Source organism: Lissotriton helveticus, chromosome 4_1 (genome assembly GCF_964261635.1).
Source record: "Lissotriton helveticus chromosome 4_1, aLisHel1.1, whole genome shotgun sequence".
In the NCBI taxonomy this organism is placed as follows: Eukaryota; Metazoa; Chordata; class Amphibia; order Caudata; family Salamandridae; genus Lissotriton; species Lissotriton helveticus.
The window spans coordinates 2,116,447,997-2,116,465,146 of NC_136063.1; the positions used below are offsets into that span (position 1 = coordinate 2,116,447,997).

The 17,150-nt window shown below is 45.0% G+C and overlaps 1 protein-coding gene across 1 annotated transcript in view; it reads right to left on the minus strand.

The window, feature by feature from the left end:
* The window catches only part of CAPN6 (calpain 6), a 551,200-nt gene that overhangs the window by 293,164 nt on the left and 240,886 nt on the right, over positions 1 to 17,150 (minus strand). The window contains exon 3 of the mRNA XM_078688803.1: positions 16,982 to 17,113. Coding sequence (XP_078544929.1) covers positions 16,982 to 17,113 — 132 coding nt within the window. The remainder of the gene's footprint in view (positions 1 to 16,981; positions 17,114 to 17,150) is intronic.

Genomic DNA, 17,150 nt, shown 5'->3' on the forward strand with positions numbered 1-17,150 from the left:
TAGGACATTTACATACGTCTACAGCCTGAATGGCTAAACGGAATTACACCAAACTTGGCAAAATGGTACATCAAACCTAACAGGTCAGGAAGGATCTACTATGCCCCCTTATGGTCATTTCCCCCTTCGCTTTGGCCTCCTCTTGTCTCTCAATCCTACCGAGAGACAAGATGGCGGCCGCTACGGACTGTTTGGAATGTTGACAGACGCCGGAGAACCAATCAGCTTCGCAAAGCTCCGTAACGCGAAAAGTACGCGAAGCGGAGCGCTGTTACAGATATATATCTTTTTTTGAACGTTAATTTCTCAAAATCCACTGGAGCACATATATTGAGACCTAGCAAAGGCACATCGGGCTACCAGTCCCTAATATTTTGCCAAGTTTCGTGCAAATCCATTCAGCCGTTCGATTATTATTATTATAATTTTTTTTTGCCCCGCGGGGCCCTTTTAAAACCTCCACATCGAACCTAGGGGGTCAGCGAGGATCTACTATGCCCCCTTATGGTTATTTCCCCCTTTGTTTTGGCCTCCTCTTGTCTCTCGATCCTACCGAGAGACAAGATGGCGGCCGCTACGGACTGTTTGGAATGTTGACAGACGCCGGATAACCAATCAGCTTCGCTTCACAAAGCTCCGTTGCGCGAAAAGTACGCGTCCTGGGACGCTGCCCGGTCCGCTGTTACAGATATATATCTTTTTTTAAACGTTAATTTCTCAAAATCCACTGGAGCACATATATTGAGACCTACAAAAGGCACATCGGGCTACCAGTCCCTACAATTTTGCCAAGTTTCGTGCAAATCCATTCAGCCGTTCGGGCTAAAAGTGAGGCCAACCGCCCTATGGAAAACTCAATGTTAAAAACACGTTTTGGGACCCCCCTTTTTTCTCGGCCCCCCCTTGACGAACCCCCCCCAAATTTTAAAGGGCTGCTCAGAAACAAAATGTGCCATTTTCCTGAAAATTTCAGCCAATTCCGTCCACAAACGCCAAAGTTATTAGACATAGAATTTTCAAAAAACCCATAGAGAAAAAATCCTAACTATATATACCTACTGGCGACCGCCAGTAGGTAATATATATATATATATATATATATATATATATTATATATTTATTTATTTTCTGTAGATTGGTAGCTGATGTTTCAGGACTTTAATGATGTGAACCCCCGCAAAGGTATAGGTTATTGGATATTTAAAAAAACTGCTACCCTACTCTAAACCTGGAAGAGATCAGAGATATTTAAAACCCGAACACTATGCTGGACTGTACAAATCTCACTTACCGACCACAGGCGTGGACATACAGGTCTTTCTTGCTGATCTTACACTACCAAAACTAATGCCGAACCAACATGGGGAACTAAATGGTCCCATTCTGCCGGAGGAAATCAGAGAAAACATTTTCTCCCTATCCAATGTCAAGGCACTGGGCCCAAATGGGCTACCGGTAGAATTCTATAAAGCATACTCGGACATACTAATACCGCAGCTACTACGTGTGTACAAGGCAACAATAGAAGACTCAACACTCACACCCAAACAGAATGAGGCACTGCTGATCTCCTCTTAAAACCTGATCGGGACCCTGAATCTCTAAGCTCTTACCGCCTGTTGGCACTGTTAAACACCGATTATAACATTTTCACTTTCATCTTAGCCAAACGTATCACCCCATTGGTGAAAACTCTTATACACCAAAATCAATATGGATTTGTTCCAACTAGAAATACCTCTTTAAATATACGTAGGCTGTTCAGGATCCAAAAATATGCTTTAGAACGTTGGCCACGCTCTGGATACCTGGTGCTGGATCTGGAGAAAGCCTTTGACTCTCTGGAATGGCCTTATCTTGTAGTGGTATTATGCAAGTACGAGTTAGGAGACGGGTATTTGCAGCTGGTACAGTTATTATATCAGCTTCCTACAATCTGGGCTCGTACGGGAAAGCTAATTTCTGATACCATACATGTAAAGCGAGGAACTAGACAGGGGTGTCCACTATCTCCACTGCTCTTTTCTCTCACTATGGAACCGTAAGCAGTTCTGCTTCGAAAGGGCGACGCGGCCTGGGGCATTTCCTTGGGAGACGGGTTACATGCGGTTTCCCTAAACGCAGATTACCTACTTTTATATGTCAAAGACCTTCATATTATTCCTCCAGCTCTATCCGAACTTGTTCGAAATTTTGAAAACATGTCATGACTCAGGGTAAACTGTTCCAAATCGGGTGTCTACTCTTTCAATATTGATATGGTGGAGGCAGACATAATTATCAATGGGACTGCCCTCGCCTGGTACCCAACTACATTTAGATACCTAGGCATCTATATATGTAGGTCCCCAATGGATATACTCAAAGGTAATCTGGTATGAGGCATCTCCTCAGTCAGGGCACAGATACAGTTCTGGAAGACCCTCACGTTAAACGTAATGAGCCGCATTACGTTAGTCAAAATGATAATGCTGCCAAGATTACTGTATTATTTCACGTATCTCCCAGAGTATGTTCCAGTCAGATTATTTCAGGAACTGGATGGCATGATCCAGGACTTGATCTGGAATAAAGGACGGCCCAGAATTGCATTACAGAAATTGTATGCGCCACCAGAAAAAGGCGGTTTGGCTGTTCCAAACATGGAACTCTACCACCTAGCAGTGGGTCACAAAATGGATGAGTGGCAAAAACATGACAGACACGGCACCCTCGTGGACACAGCTCCAACTGTATAACATGTTCCATCCACTTGCGAAACTCCCCCACCTGCCTCAAATACACATAGAGCTGGCCCACAGATGTTATCGAAGAAGTCTACAACTCACCAGAGACATGGTCCCTTATGCCCCGGCACTGCCACTTGCTGGAACACCCAGAGGCAGAGATACAGTGACTGGGGCAGCACTAATACCCTGGCATGAGGCAGGCATAGAAACATTAGAAGATTTGTACGTAGAAGGCACTCTTTCATCCTTTGACACTTTGGCAGCGTATAGCGGTATGCCAGTGGGCCAATTCCTCCTAAAAACGCCTATAACGCTGACTTTGAGTCAAGCATGGGGTGATGTGACTACTGAGCCGCCAACAAAACTGCTGATACAGTACTTGCATGTAATGGCATGTTATGTACTAGCCACGTGATCCACTGGCTAGTACAAGCTCTGCTCGTACACATATTGAAATCATTGACGAGTCTCCGTGCGCGCTGGGCTGAAGACAGAGGCCAACCTTGGACAGATAAGGAATGGGAACATATACTGGCTAGTTGTACATACATACCCCGAAGTTCCAAATTTAAGCTTATACAAACGTACATAACGCACAGAGCGTATCTTTCACCGGATAAAATAAATAAATATTTCAACATCAACACCTCCACTTTCCCGCGATGTCAGCTTATTGATGTCCACCTCCTACATATGCTGTGGTCCTGTCCCTCACTCCTGGTGCACGATCACAGAGACACTTACGAAATGCACTAACATCCAGGTGCCTAACACGTGGGGGGTCTGTATCCTAGGGATTTATACTCGCACTAAGGAAAATAAGGTGAGCTCCAGATTTCGTGATCTAGGCCTAATAACTGCGACTATGCTTCCATCTTTTGGTGACCAGAGACGCCCCTGCGATGATTAGTTGGATGAAATCCCTGGAGGTGTGGGCACAAGCAGAAAGCACTATCCTTCACAGGGAAGAAATGGCAGGGCTACGTAAATATCCAATAGCACAGTCCTGGGATGACATCTCAAAGCACTTGTACATCTCAATGCTGCAGAACACACACCTCCTACACAGCAGGCAGGTGACGATGCTGGAATCACTGCCTAGTGATCCGACTATACTGTACGTGTTGGCGAAACTTGATATATCTGTTGGGATAAGACCCGCATCTGCATGCCTACGGAACATTCCGCGAAAGCAAACTTTGATACACTCTGCCTCGACGTCCGCTCGGTTATAAATGGAACATCAAATGCAACTCAGACTAATTTCAAATAATGAGACTTAGCCACAGCACACTCTCGATGGCACCCTCCATAATGTGCTTACCATTGGTATCCCTTTTTAGGTCTCGCTGGCGTTGCAGCACGAAGCGCTGCCACCAACGAGACTTATAGTCGCCTTGCTCCCTCCCAAGGGAGACAGAGCTGGGCACGAGCCGATCCAGACCTGGGCACGAGCCGACTCAGGTCTGTGGACGCGCGAGCCGCAGGGAACGCCAACGTGCACGCTCACGGCGTCACGCTCCTGCCCTCCCGCGTCTCTTTCAAGCCGTGCTCCAGGCCGACTTGTGTTAAATTGCAGCAGACGTTTTTCGTCATTCCGGACCATAGCCTACAGTGTAATGGCCAGGTGCTGGCACCATTGTGGGGCCTGTGTAATGTGACTCCTGTCTCGTGTGCACGCCTCTGATGCAGTCCCAGCTATCTCCGGCGGCCCCGGTCTCCAGGCCCGATGTGCTGCTAGTGCTTGTTCACTCCACTGCGTTAGTCCCCAGCTTGTGGAAGGTGAGCCAGGGCACCAGCCCAGAGGCCGGACTCTTCCCTGCGGCCTCGTGCGTGACAGGGGGCTGATCTCTCCAGCCACTCCCGGCAGGGCTCCCAGGATCGGTCCCAATGGCCTCACGTGTCTCCGCAGCGCTGGGGCGGCAGGATGAGGTAAGGAGAAGTAGGTTGGGGGGAGGGCAGATATAGCACAGCCTCGGGTCGACCCCCAGGCTCACCCACTTGCCCGAAGTGCGTCAGCTGCTCTCAGAGACAATAGTAGTGTATTTTCGCACTAAGCTGCAACTGCTGCCTTACACTTTAACTGGAAGCGCAACCGTTTGCTGCATGTTGTACATCACGGTGACAGCGTTTTGTGTATGGCTGACGTCACGATGACGGAAGCTTGTGTAGGGCCACACGGATGGAACACGATGGTTTGATGTCAGCCCATTGACGTCACGGTGACAGGGGGTTGAGAAGGGCTGAACGGGTGGATGGCGGTAGTTTGTTTATGACACAGCCTCCGTGCATGGACGTCACGCTGACCCAGGTTTGTGTAAGGCTGACGTCACGATGACAGAAGCTTGTTGTTATTGTGGACAGCTCTTCATGCACATGGTGACCTTCTATCCTTTGTTTTACTCAGACAGACCATTGGACGTTATTTATAACATATAGAATTTTCTTTGATGGCGTGGCTGTGAGACAGACATTTAAATCGGCATTTCCTTCTACCACGTAAATCACGTACGTACTTAGTATGTGTTTTGCAGCTTTACATAGCGCTAAGTTAGCCAGAAAGCATTAAAATGCTTTACACATGAGGCGGTGGTTTTACACTTGGACATGTTTTTTTGTTTTTGTGGCGCGGGGTTTACGTGATTTGCTCAGAATCACAGGACCGGACGCTGGGATTTACCTCCCCCATGCCAAGGAGGCAGAAAGGTATGCTTTTGTGTATGTGCTTCTCATGATGATGTAATATGTTTTAATGCTTGCTGGCCGTGTTGACGAAGGAACACCAGCAGCAGCAGTACTGCCTTATACATATAACGCTGGAAAATGGGGCATGTTTTGAATTAAGTAGCTAAGAGCCAAAGTGACCAAGTATCCTTCGTTTTGCACGGACAGCCTTGACTTGATTTTTCCATTCAGGTCGGGAAGGCAGGACGTTGATAGAGGAGGGTTAGGGCCATTAAGTGGTGGAGTGGTGTGGCTCACTGGTTAGAGGCAGCAGATCAGGGAGCAGAAGTCGGCCCGGGACCAGGGTTCAATTCCCGACGCGGCAGGGTCGTGGACTTGGGTCAGCGGACTCGATAATTTTCGCTTCGGTGCTTACTCTAATCAGGGGTTCCACTCTGCAACTCTGGGCATTAGCTTGCCTAATCTCCACAACAGCCCCATCAATTCCGGGGATGCCTGGCTCCACTTTGGGGACTCCCAGCAGGGACCATCCCACAGGGAAAGCCAGGACGGGTTCCCCAGAGTTATACAGCGCCAGGAAACCTACGGACAGGTAGCAGTGCGCTTTACAAGCTCAAATACAAATACATTAAGACACATTTTCATGCCATTGTTAGCTCCACCTTGAAAATCATTCAAAAGCAAAATATGCCATACCGGCTGCATGGGACAGTACCCCATTTGGCCGTAGACGGGCTCCTCCCTTTTCCTGCCAAAGTCATCGAGAAGACCGTCAACAGACAGCTTGCAGCCTTCCTCGAGACGAACGGATCCCTCGACCCCTCGCAGTCCGGTTTCCGAGCCAACCACAGCACCGAGACCGCCCTCATCGCAGCCACCGACGACATCAGATCCCTGCTCGACAATGGGGAAACAGCGGCCCTCATCCTCCTGGACCTCTCTGCAGCGTTCGACACCGTCTGCCACCGCACTCTAGTCCAACGCCTCAGCAACATCGGGATCCAAGAGAAGGCACTGGAGTGGATCATCTCGCTCCTCGCTGGAAGAACACAGAGAGTCCGCCTCCCCCCGTTCCGATCCGAGGCCACCGAAGTCATCTGCGGCGTACCCAAAGTATCATCACTCAGCCCCACCCTCTTCAACGTCTACATGAGACCTCTTGCAACCATCGCACGCCAGCACAACCTCAACATCATCTCCTACGCAGACGACACCCAACTCATCCTCTCCCTCACCAGAGATCCCGCCACTGCCAGAACGAGCCTGCACGAAGGGATGAAAGACGTCGCCGAGTGGATGAAGAACAGCCGCCTGAAACTGAACTCAGACAAGACAGAAGTCCTCATCCTGGGACCATCGCCCTCCGTCTGGGACGACTCCTGGTGGCCCCCCGCCCTGGGCACCGCTCCCAAGCCAACCGACCATGCACGCAACCTGGGTTTCATCCTGGACTCTTCCCTCTCGATGACCAGACAAGTCAACGCCGTCTCCTCATCGTGCTTCAACACCCTGCGCGTGCTCCGTAAGATCTTCCGATGGATCCCGACCGAAACCAGGAAGACGGTCACCCAGACACTCGTCACCAGCCGACTGGACTACGGGAACACCCTCTACGCGGGAACCACAGCCAAACTACAGAAAAGACTCCAGCGCATACAGAACGCCTCCGCCCGACTCATCCTGGACATCCCCCGACGCAGCCACATCTCCGGCCACCTGAGGGACCTGCACTGGCTCCCCGTCAGCAAAAGGATCACGTTCAGGCTCCTTACCCACGCACACAAGTCTCTCCACGACCTGGGCCCCAAGTACCTCAATGACCGCCTGACCTTCTACACGCCCACCCGTCAGCTACGTTCTACAAGCCTCGCCCTCGCCGCCGTACCACGCATCCGAAGAGCCACCGCCGGAGGAAGATCCTTCTCCTACCTGGCAGCCAAGACATGGAACTCCCTCCCCATCCACCTCCGGCTGACACAGGACCATCTCGCCTTCAGGAAACAACTCAAGACCTGGCTGTTCCAGCAGTAGCGGACCCCTCCCCATAAGCGCCTTGAGACCCTTTCGGGTGAGTAGCGCGCTATACAAATGTGATGATTGATTGATTGATTGACGGCAACAGTAGGAGGTGGGCAGGTATCTTGTGTTATTCACAATTGTCTGGCATCAGGCATCATTTCCATGGCGTCCTAGTGCGTTCTCTAACTGGGCCTCCTTTCTGCTGGGATTGGGACGTGACCTCACACGTGCCTGTTGTTTGTTGCTTGTTGTATTTGTTCACCCCCTCTGTGTTTTCCCATTGTTCTCTTGTAATTAAAAAAAAATTGTAATGTATGTTTCCTTCCCTGTACATGCCAGCCCACCTCCCACGCCTCTCTGTCATGGCATCCTCTAACAGTGTTATTTATGAGCTTTTTGTCTGCAGAGCTGCAGACAGAAAACGCCCATAAACAACTAGCTAATGTTTTAGTGATACCCAAATCTCCTGCCACGGGGGCAAAAGGCCAGTCCTCGACACTTTAGCTGCTGAAGTGGGGGGTTCACTGCTCCTCGGGCACATACACATTCGTTCTAATACATAAAGTAAGTTCTGTTGTGCCTTTGCTGTAATTAAGAGTACTGTGCTGCTCTTTCAAGATAAACAAGCATTTGCAGTGCAATAGGACTCGCATTTGCGAGAGTTTAACCTAATGGCATTGTAATTGGCAATGCCTTTTATTTACGTTTTAAAAACCAACACATAAATAAAAGGCAGTGCCATTTACAATGCCAATGGCTCAAACTCTAACAACTGTGAGACCTATTGCATTGCAAATGCTTGTTGTTCTTCCTTCTTATATATCCTTTATTTTTTTTCCTCTTTTTTTCCATTTTCTTGCAGTTTTTGGTTTTCACACTAAAGTAATAATATCTATCACTGTCAATGATGTTCATACATATCAACCAAATGTTATTATTAGCAATGTTCCAACATGTGTTGTGTTATATATATGGAAAATGATTATCAGTTAACGAGCAAACTCGGTAGTGGTGTAGTAATGGGCAGAAATATGCACTCATAAGATGCAAACACAGTTTGTCAATGGAGGTAACAATAAGGGCATGAAAAAGGAGACAGTAATATTCTGTACATTTATACGAATACACATGCTATTACTGTATATGCTGGTACGATCTCCTGTTGGGACTGTCTGTCTTTCTGTATACAAGATTGTACAAGCGTTATTTCTACCATGTATGATACATGTGAAACCATATGTTTAATTGCATAAAAATCAATACAATATAATTTTTTTTAAAAGGCAGGAGTAAATCCCATTTCATAGTGGGAAGTAGACTGGAACACCCACAAAACACTTGAAAGTGTGGGTGGATGGGTCTTTCCTAAAGAATTGTTTTTTTACATTAAAGATAAAAGTTACCGGAACTGTTTTCCTTCTACATTCAAAAATATATGGATATACATTTACACTCAAAAACTAAATTCTGATTTTTTTTTCAGAATTACTCCCTTAAAGGTGCAACTGTCTGAGGTTTCTATTTACCAGAAAGATTTTGCGACTACTAAACAGTTGGAATTCTGCACACAAGATACTCTGTCACATGCCGGACAGCACAGATAGTAGAAGATGTTTGAAGTCAGAAAAATCTGGAATAGGTTAAGTATTATGTATATATGTATGGATGTATGTATGTGGTAGTCGTATCACACTTGTCTAGCCTAAAAGTAGTGGAGTGCTGTACAGGGCTCAAGGCGGACTCAGTCAACGTGTTTTCTTAGGGTAGCAGATTTGTCACTGTATCAAAATTTAGAATGCTTTAAAAGGGTGGGTATTCATCTCGTTTCTAAATTGGAGCAGGGTTGGATCAGTCTTGATGGGTATGGGGATGTATTTCCAGATCATGTGTGCATAGATGGAGAAGGACCAATGCTTTATTTTTTGGTCATTTTCATCTAGAGTATGATGGTGACCTGGCTGTGGGTGTGCCACGAGCCATTAGAGATGGTTAACTTGATAGCTAGATAGTGAGTGGTGCCAATCGTGATGACTTTGCGGATGATGCAACTGGTTTTGAAGACGGTGTGATCTAGCAAGGGAAGCCAGTGAGTTCTTTAAGTGGGGATTATGTGGCAATATTTCTTCAGACTCTGGATACTGTTTGTAGGATTCCCTTAAAGTGTGGAGTCTAGGAGGCTTTGGAGCATAAATTGAACAGCAGCTCTGGAGTCACTTTCTGGGTGAAATGATTTTACCTTCCTAGAGTTACTAGGCTGTTTTTGTTATCTTAGGAATGTGTTCTTTGAGGGTGTGATTAGTGTCCAGTGTGATTGAGAAACTTGGAATTGTTTAAAAGTTGGGGTTTAATTCCATCCAGGTTCATATCGCTGAGCCAGTTTTAGACTAGCTGTTTCTTGCTGTTCTTAGGGAACAGCTGGCATTCTCTTTTGGTGTGGTGAAGCTTCAGGTAGTTGCTGGACACCCAGATCTGGAAGAAATGCAAGCGGAGCTTGAAGGTGTTGGATCAACAGAGCATATGAGTTCTTCAAACATAGTTCTGCATCATCAGTGTGGTGATGAATTGTGTTGCCACCTGTGAATAGAGCCCCAAGGAGCTCTAAATATTGGCTTAAGATGACAGGCCGCAGTTGGGATGTTCTGGGACCTGGACGTGCCCATGTGAATGAACTGGTGTTAGCTGGATAGGTAGGAGACGAACTAGTAAATGAGGTTTCCTCTGAATCCCATTCAACTTTTGGGTGTGGATGAGGGTCGGGTGCTCAACAGTGTTGAAGGCAGCTGAGAGGTACAATAATAGCAGGAGGCAGGTGTCACCTTTATCTGTCATCATGCCACTGCAAGTCAAGCTATCCTGGCTGATGAGGGCTGAAAGCCGGAAACCGGTCCTAGGATGCTTGTTTCCAGTCCAGGGAGGACCTGGCCTGGCAGTTCGGGCTGGACTGTTCCGATTGGGTGCAGGGTCAAGACTGATTAGCATATGGCTGGGTCCAAACTGGAATGGCATGGTGAGCAAAAAAACGATGGATTTCGGCCCAGATCTCTGAACTGGGGTGAATGTATGACATTGTTCTGCATTCTGTCCATCAATTGTTCAATCCAGAGAGGACTTTAAAAAAGGTTGAGGGTAAGATATGAGCTTCATAGGTGGTGACTTTTCAGAAATTGATAAAGTCGGTGAGGTCTTTGAGAAACAGATGTTTGAAGGATGACTATTGTGGAAGGAGTTGGAGCAAGACTAGAAATTGATTTTGTGCTGTTTTGTGCTGCCAGGCTATATGTAATTTTTCATTGAAGAAGTGGCTTTTGGCATTAAACCTTCCAATGAAGTGTGTGATAGGAAGTTCAGAAAGAGGGTTGATAAAGAGCTTGATTGATTTGAAGAGTGTTCTGCTTTATTATGTTTTTTGGCATAAAACATTACTCCTGCCGATATGAGTTGTCTACATGTTACATGGAGGGACTTATGTGGTGTGAGGTCATTGGGTTTTCTGTTTTTTCCATTTTCTTTCCCATTTGTAGATGGAGTGTATGTATGTCCTCCACAATGTAAGGGATGCAGTTAATGTTGTCCCTAATGAGGGCAATGCAGTTCTTTTGATAAACCTCAACACAGTTCCCTACTAGCTTTTAGAGGAACCATGCTGCTCATATGTTTAATATATCGACGTCTTTTGACCTCAACTGATGGGGACATATTCAAAATGGCCAAACAATGTTTCTTATACAGGAACAGAGTGACCATCCTCTGTGCTAGATCACTGAAAAATACCTAGGACTTTGCTTCAGAGGTGTTAAGGTCCACTGGATGCTTCTTGGGGTGCTGCATACTTCATAGAACATGCAACTTGCGTCATGGTCAGGCATGCTGTTTGCCATGTATGGATTTGAACCATAACATGGTGTTGATAGTTGTGTTGGGACTCATCTGAATCAAGTGTGTAGTCCCGCTTGAAGTTTCTTATGAGGGACTTGTTCAATTACAACTGTTTCCCTGCCTTAACGCTCCTCGTAATTGAGTGCGGACCCAACCAGCAAGCCGGAAGAGGGGCTCCTTCAGTGCTGCATGTGTCCCTCTGGGTAAACCTGTATCTAAAATATCAAACCCCACTTTGTATCATGCAAACACTTGTCCTTGCCCCGAGACTTTACTGTACTCTCCCTTAATGTGAATGGGCTAAGGGGTACATAAAGTGGGAAAACACCTTAATCTACTTAACCATGAAACACCCATACATAGCCTTGACCAAAGAAATGCTCTGTCCCCAAAGGATATCAAAGTGAAATAATAATCCAGTGGGGGAGTATGGGTGTTGATTATCTGGAAATGATGAACACTGAACAACTTTTTGGGATGGAAACAGTCCAATTTTCTTGTCTATTATAGGTGCATTAGTCAAATGACCAATGTTCAAAAGAGTCCGATGAAGGACTCCAGGTCGAAACGTCAACACCTCCTCTCTTGGTTGCATCATGATTGAGCTCTTGTACTTTATTTAGTTAATAGTACATTATCTGTTCTAATTTGTTCAACAACCTTGTGCTCTGTACAGTGCTTGTTTATTTGTTGTGTCTGTTTGTATGTTCACTATTTAAGGAGTGCGTCATCTGCACTATATGGAGACACTGTATATAACTGATGCACCTTCTTCCTAAAAAGCAAATCAAGGATTTCTGAAAATGAAGAGGAACGTGTTGTGTACCTATTCAAGTATGAATCTAATGGGGCGTGTATGGGATCAAAATATATTACGAATATAATTAAGTTACAGAATTACACAGGAGGTAGTGGGACTATTGTTTCACCTAGATATGGTTACCCTGATCTTCATGGGCATAGGGTTGTTCCTAAAAGGGAGACTGGGTAGAAGATAATATCTTAAGCCCTTTTCAGGCTAGGTTCAGGAAAAGAGTCTCAACCATATATAAAGTCTTCTAGTTTTTGCTAATTTATTGGAAGACTGAGTTACTAAACAAGGCCAACTTTTATGTTGCCTTTGTCGACATAAAACCGGCTTTTTACTTGGTCCCCAGTATGAAATGATAGGAAGGACTTAAAGATATGGGTATGCCTCCTGACAGTTTGTCTATAGTTATTTGCCCACATGATTTGAAATATTCTAGAAATCGTTGGGGTGCGCAGAACGACATGACAGACAGAGACCTTGGATATGGGACTAAAATGGGTATAGGGTAAATGTAGATTACACCTGCTGTTGTTTTGAAGATGCCTTTGTTTAACCCCAGAGTTGGTTAATTTCACTACTGCACTCCAGGATGCAATTAAGCCAGACCATTTCCATAAGAATAATTGGGTCAATCATATTAAGCAGTCTTTTGATTGCTTAGGACCTCTGGAATGCCCTATTCCTTCTAAAAAAACTATGATGAGGCTTTACTGTGAACAAATGTTGTCTGGTGAGGCTCACAAAGCTGGCAATTGTACCATGATTGGTCAATTTCTTGATTTTAAATCATCATGGGCTTACGAGCAGTTTTGGGACATTTTCACAGTCATTTCCGCCCCCTTATGCCCACCATTAATTTACCCTACAGAGGCAGATGCTACCCGTAATGCAGGTTTTAGATTTCGCTAGATTATTCTTTTGGACATTCTTGTTACATTACACAATGGTAAATGATATTTGTGTGCTAGATATGGTTTAAATATGTTGTTAACACACAGGTGATGTTGAAGAATGTATGACATTACAACGCATACATTTACACATGCTTTTGCAACGCAGTTTTTACATTGCAACATCCTTTACAATGCACTCCATTACAATGCTTGACACTGCATCACATTTTTAGAAACTACCTTTACAACGCATTCCATTATATCGCATTATACCTTTACAACGCATACCATTACAACGCATACCATTACATTGCAGTTAAGGTAAGTATTGGATAGTATAGTGGCAAAAATTACTATTCTAACTCCATAGGGTGTAACAGTAGGGTAAGTTTTGGGGTAAAATTTTTTATTCTAACTGCAAGGGGTGCAACAATGGGGTAAGTTTTGGATAGTGTAGGGGGTACTATGCTTTGTAATGGTATGCGTTGTAATGGCATGCATTGTAATGGTATGCGTTGTATTGACATGCGATGTAGTGTCATGCATTGTAATGGTGTGTGTTGTAATGCCTGGACTGCAGTGACATGCGTTGTAAACAATGTTGCGATGTAATGACTGCGTTATAAGTGTAATGCGATGTAATTGTTGCGTTGTAAATAATGTTTCCCGATGTTGAAGACATGATGCCAAAATACCAGTAGCAGTTGCACTGAAAGCTTTCATGGTTAATAGATGCAATTTCTTGTGATCTGAACAATATGATCGCTTTAAGACAGTACGCTTTGCCACAAATCATACAAATAATGTTAACTAACTGCTCAACTAACTAACACATGCCCCACCAGGATGAGAAGAAGTGACCCAATCCTGAAAGTATCAAAAAATGAATCTGAGAACCTCAAAAGCGAATTCAAATTCTGACACTATCTAGGCACTACAGACTCTTCAGAAATCAGAATTCACTAATTACTGAAGATCAAAAATACATATACTAAGTAGCAGTCACAGGCCAGGAACAGATATTAGATGATATCTGTTGAAGGCGTCATGCAAAATAGGAGGAGGAGGAGGAGGAGGAGGAGGCGATCTAGAAGGCTCAGGCACCTTCTAATGACACAAATTATTCCTCCTGAGGGCCAAGACTTCAGTCAAGACCTGGCCATGCAAATATTTCTCAGCAGAGTCCACCTTCAGATTCCACTCTGCTAGAACACCAGTCTCAAACTTCTCATGAGATGGTACCTAATCCTTCAAATTAGGCCCCTTAGGAGCAACAGAGGGGGTGAATATTTGTCTAAGATGTAATGAGCTGTAATTGCAAACAAGGATATTAGGTGTCAGCAAACATGGAAGCCAAGAGCTTCCTGGCCGGAACAGCAGGAATCACAGCCACTAGATCCTCCACTGCAGCAGCAGAAGGCAAGGAAAACATATCAGACTCTGAGCAGTATGGGAACAATACTTGTGTTTGTATGTATTTTAATGTCTAGAATGATGCCTGTTTTTCCTGGACTTCAAAGAATGAGAATCAGGAGAAAGGTGGAGAGGCGGAGAGCCAAGAGCAGTGCTTCACGTCCTTCATTTTGGCACCAGATAATTTCAGCAAACAAAAAACACAAATAAAACACCGTGATCCCCTTCCACAGCCACATCCACATCCACACCTATACCATTGGCAAGCCATGAATCACTGGAGCAACTAGAATTCATCATTCAGAGGCAACCTTCTTGTCAGCGGTCAAGTTAAAAGACCAAATTCACAATAAGATATGGTAACTTCTATAAAGATCAGTCATTTCAGCAGCATTGCACAATGATTGACTGTCTGATCCCCTGCTAAGCTGTGATAGCAACCCCTCAAGCTGTAAGGTAATACCTTTAGAAGCAAGGACGTGTAACATTAGAAGAGCACACTCACACCCCTCACTTACCAGACAAACACAGGGAAAAGAAAAAAACAGAATTAGGCGAGAAGGATGTCATAGGATATTCCTTACAGAGAAGGAGTTAATTGTGATAAAAAATATTTTGAGACTGAATGACACCTATATGGGATGGTTTAACCTTGTATATAGGGCCTGCGTTAGGGCTGTGCAGATGGTGCAGCTGTATCTGGTGCTGAGCTCGGTCAGGGTGGTAAAGGGGGTGGGGCTTTTATGGGGAAGCTGTGTTTAGGAATATCTTATGGGTTAAAAGCACCTGTTGCAGAGTTCCTTGTGTGTCCAGCAGTTTTCAGGCAACAATAAAAATGTCAAGAAAACTCTGGTGATTAATGTCCCTGCTGGAGAGAGATTGGAGTTTTGTCTAGTTGCTGTTTAACTCATCATAAAGTAGTACAGAAGGTTAATATGCCTGCCGAAAAGGACGTTTACCGTGCAGATCACAGAACTGTATTTTACGTGGATATCTCAGTGGGTTACTGCTTTTGTCACACAGATCCTCGTTACTTGCTGCTCATAAGTTACAATTCTAATATGGCACAGTGACCTATGAACTGTCAAAGAGCTCCATGCAAACTGCATCGCTTATGTTAGAACATTATGTTTTTCTCCCCAGTTTTTCATTATCCTAATGTTGCTAAAAAGTGATGGTAAAAATGCATTCTTATTAGTAAAGCCATCCCTAAACGACTGTGATATGTTTTAAATCGTGAGTTTGTGCTTCTCTGGACCAAACACCCTTAAAAATATACTGCCTACTAGTATGATTCCCACACTGTGTAGCCCTCATTGTCTTCTGTAACATTCCCAAGTCTTCTGTAACATTCCCAATAGACTGATTTACACACGAATGATTGATTGTCTCTGTATAATGTGTATGTGACATTAAGTGCTCTGACACCCTATACTGGTATGAGTAGCTCTATAAAACAGATGAAATGCATGTGACAGAGGGTCTGTGGAGGGATGAGGGGCACTGTTGGAGGGTGGTAGAGAGGGAATCCAAGGAGGTCATGGGGGGGGAAGGGAGGTAAACAAAGATTGGTGCACTGGGCTGCACAAGTGCTAAAGCCAGCCCTGTTTGTATATGACATCTGTGATGAGGACAAGGCGGTAACCACAGGAAAGAGGATGAGAGCCTGCACATGTTTAAAGACAGTAAAACAAAGAGAGAGTCGTAAGAACTCGAACCTAATGAAAGTGGAGAGAGACACACCTAGAAGCAGGGCATGGAATGGAATGTATGTTATTTAAGGAGGCCACAGTAAGAAATCATGCATCACCTGCCGCCTAATATGATCTTCGACTTGAAAGGAAATACATAAAAGTGCGCGAGCTGAGGCAACAAAGGTTGCCACTGTAATTTTACAGAAATGCATCAACCACTCCCTGATCACTTTTATACAGTGCCGCTAGAATCATGGTGTGCAAAAATGCCCTATCCTTTCCAATGGATGTACGTTGTTACGACACGCGGTATTACCACGCGTACCGTTACAACGCGTATTTTACAACGCAAGTCGTTACCACGACTTGCGCTGTAGGGGTGCGGACTCAGGAATAGGTTAATTTACTATTCCAACACCAGCCTAAGTACAGTAGGGAAGGTGTTGGAATAGTAAATCTACTATTCCTTGTCCTTTAGCGCCATCCAGTTCTAAAATACGCGTTGTAACGGTACTGCGGGGTAACATCCGCGTCGTAAAGGATGTTCCCCCTTTCCAACTAGTCAGATACTAAAGTCATACTATGCAGTTCATAAAACACCTATATATCACAAATAATACACTCAAAAGCAGCAGATCTGGGGCAAAAACAGCTGCACATTCATCATTTCTACAAATCAAAACATTTGAAAACAGATTATAAACATCTTTTCTTACATTTAAATACTTAATGTCTTTTATACAACAAATTCATCTGACTGCAGGTTGTACCACTGGCATCAATGCATGCTGTCATATGCTGTTTTACACAGTGGCATATTTTACTGTGAACAGGCCAGGTGATGGGGTGCAGGTTAATTACCTTCTGCCAGAGGTCCTTCTTAAGAGCCAGGCAGGAGCAGGCAGCCACGAACCAGCAGTTGCCCAACTTCCCCTGGTGTAAGTCATGAGAGCTGATTCCCTCCACAAAGAGATGAGGGTCTTCACACAAGTCCTGAAATACAAGTAATGGAGTTAGTAATTGGAAGGGA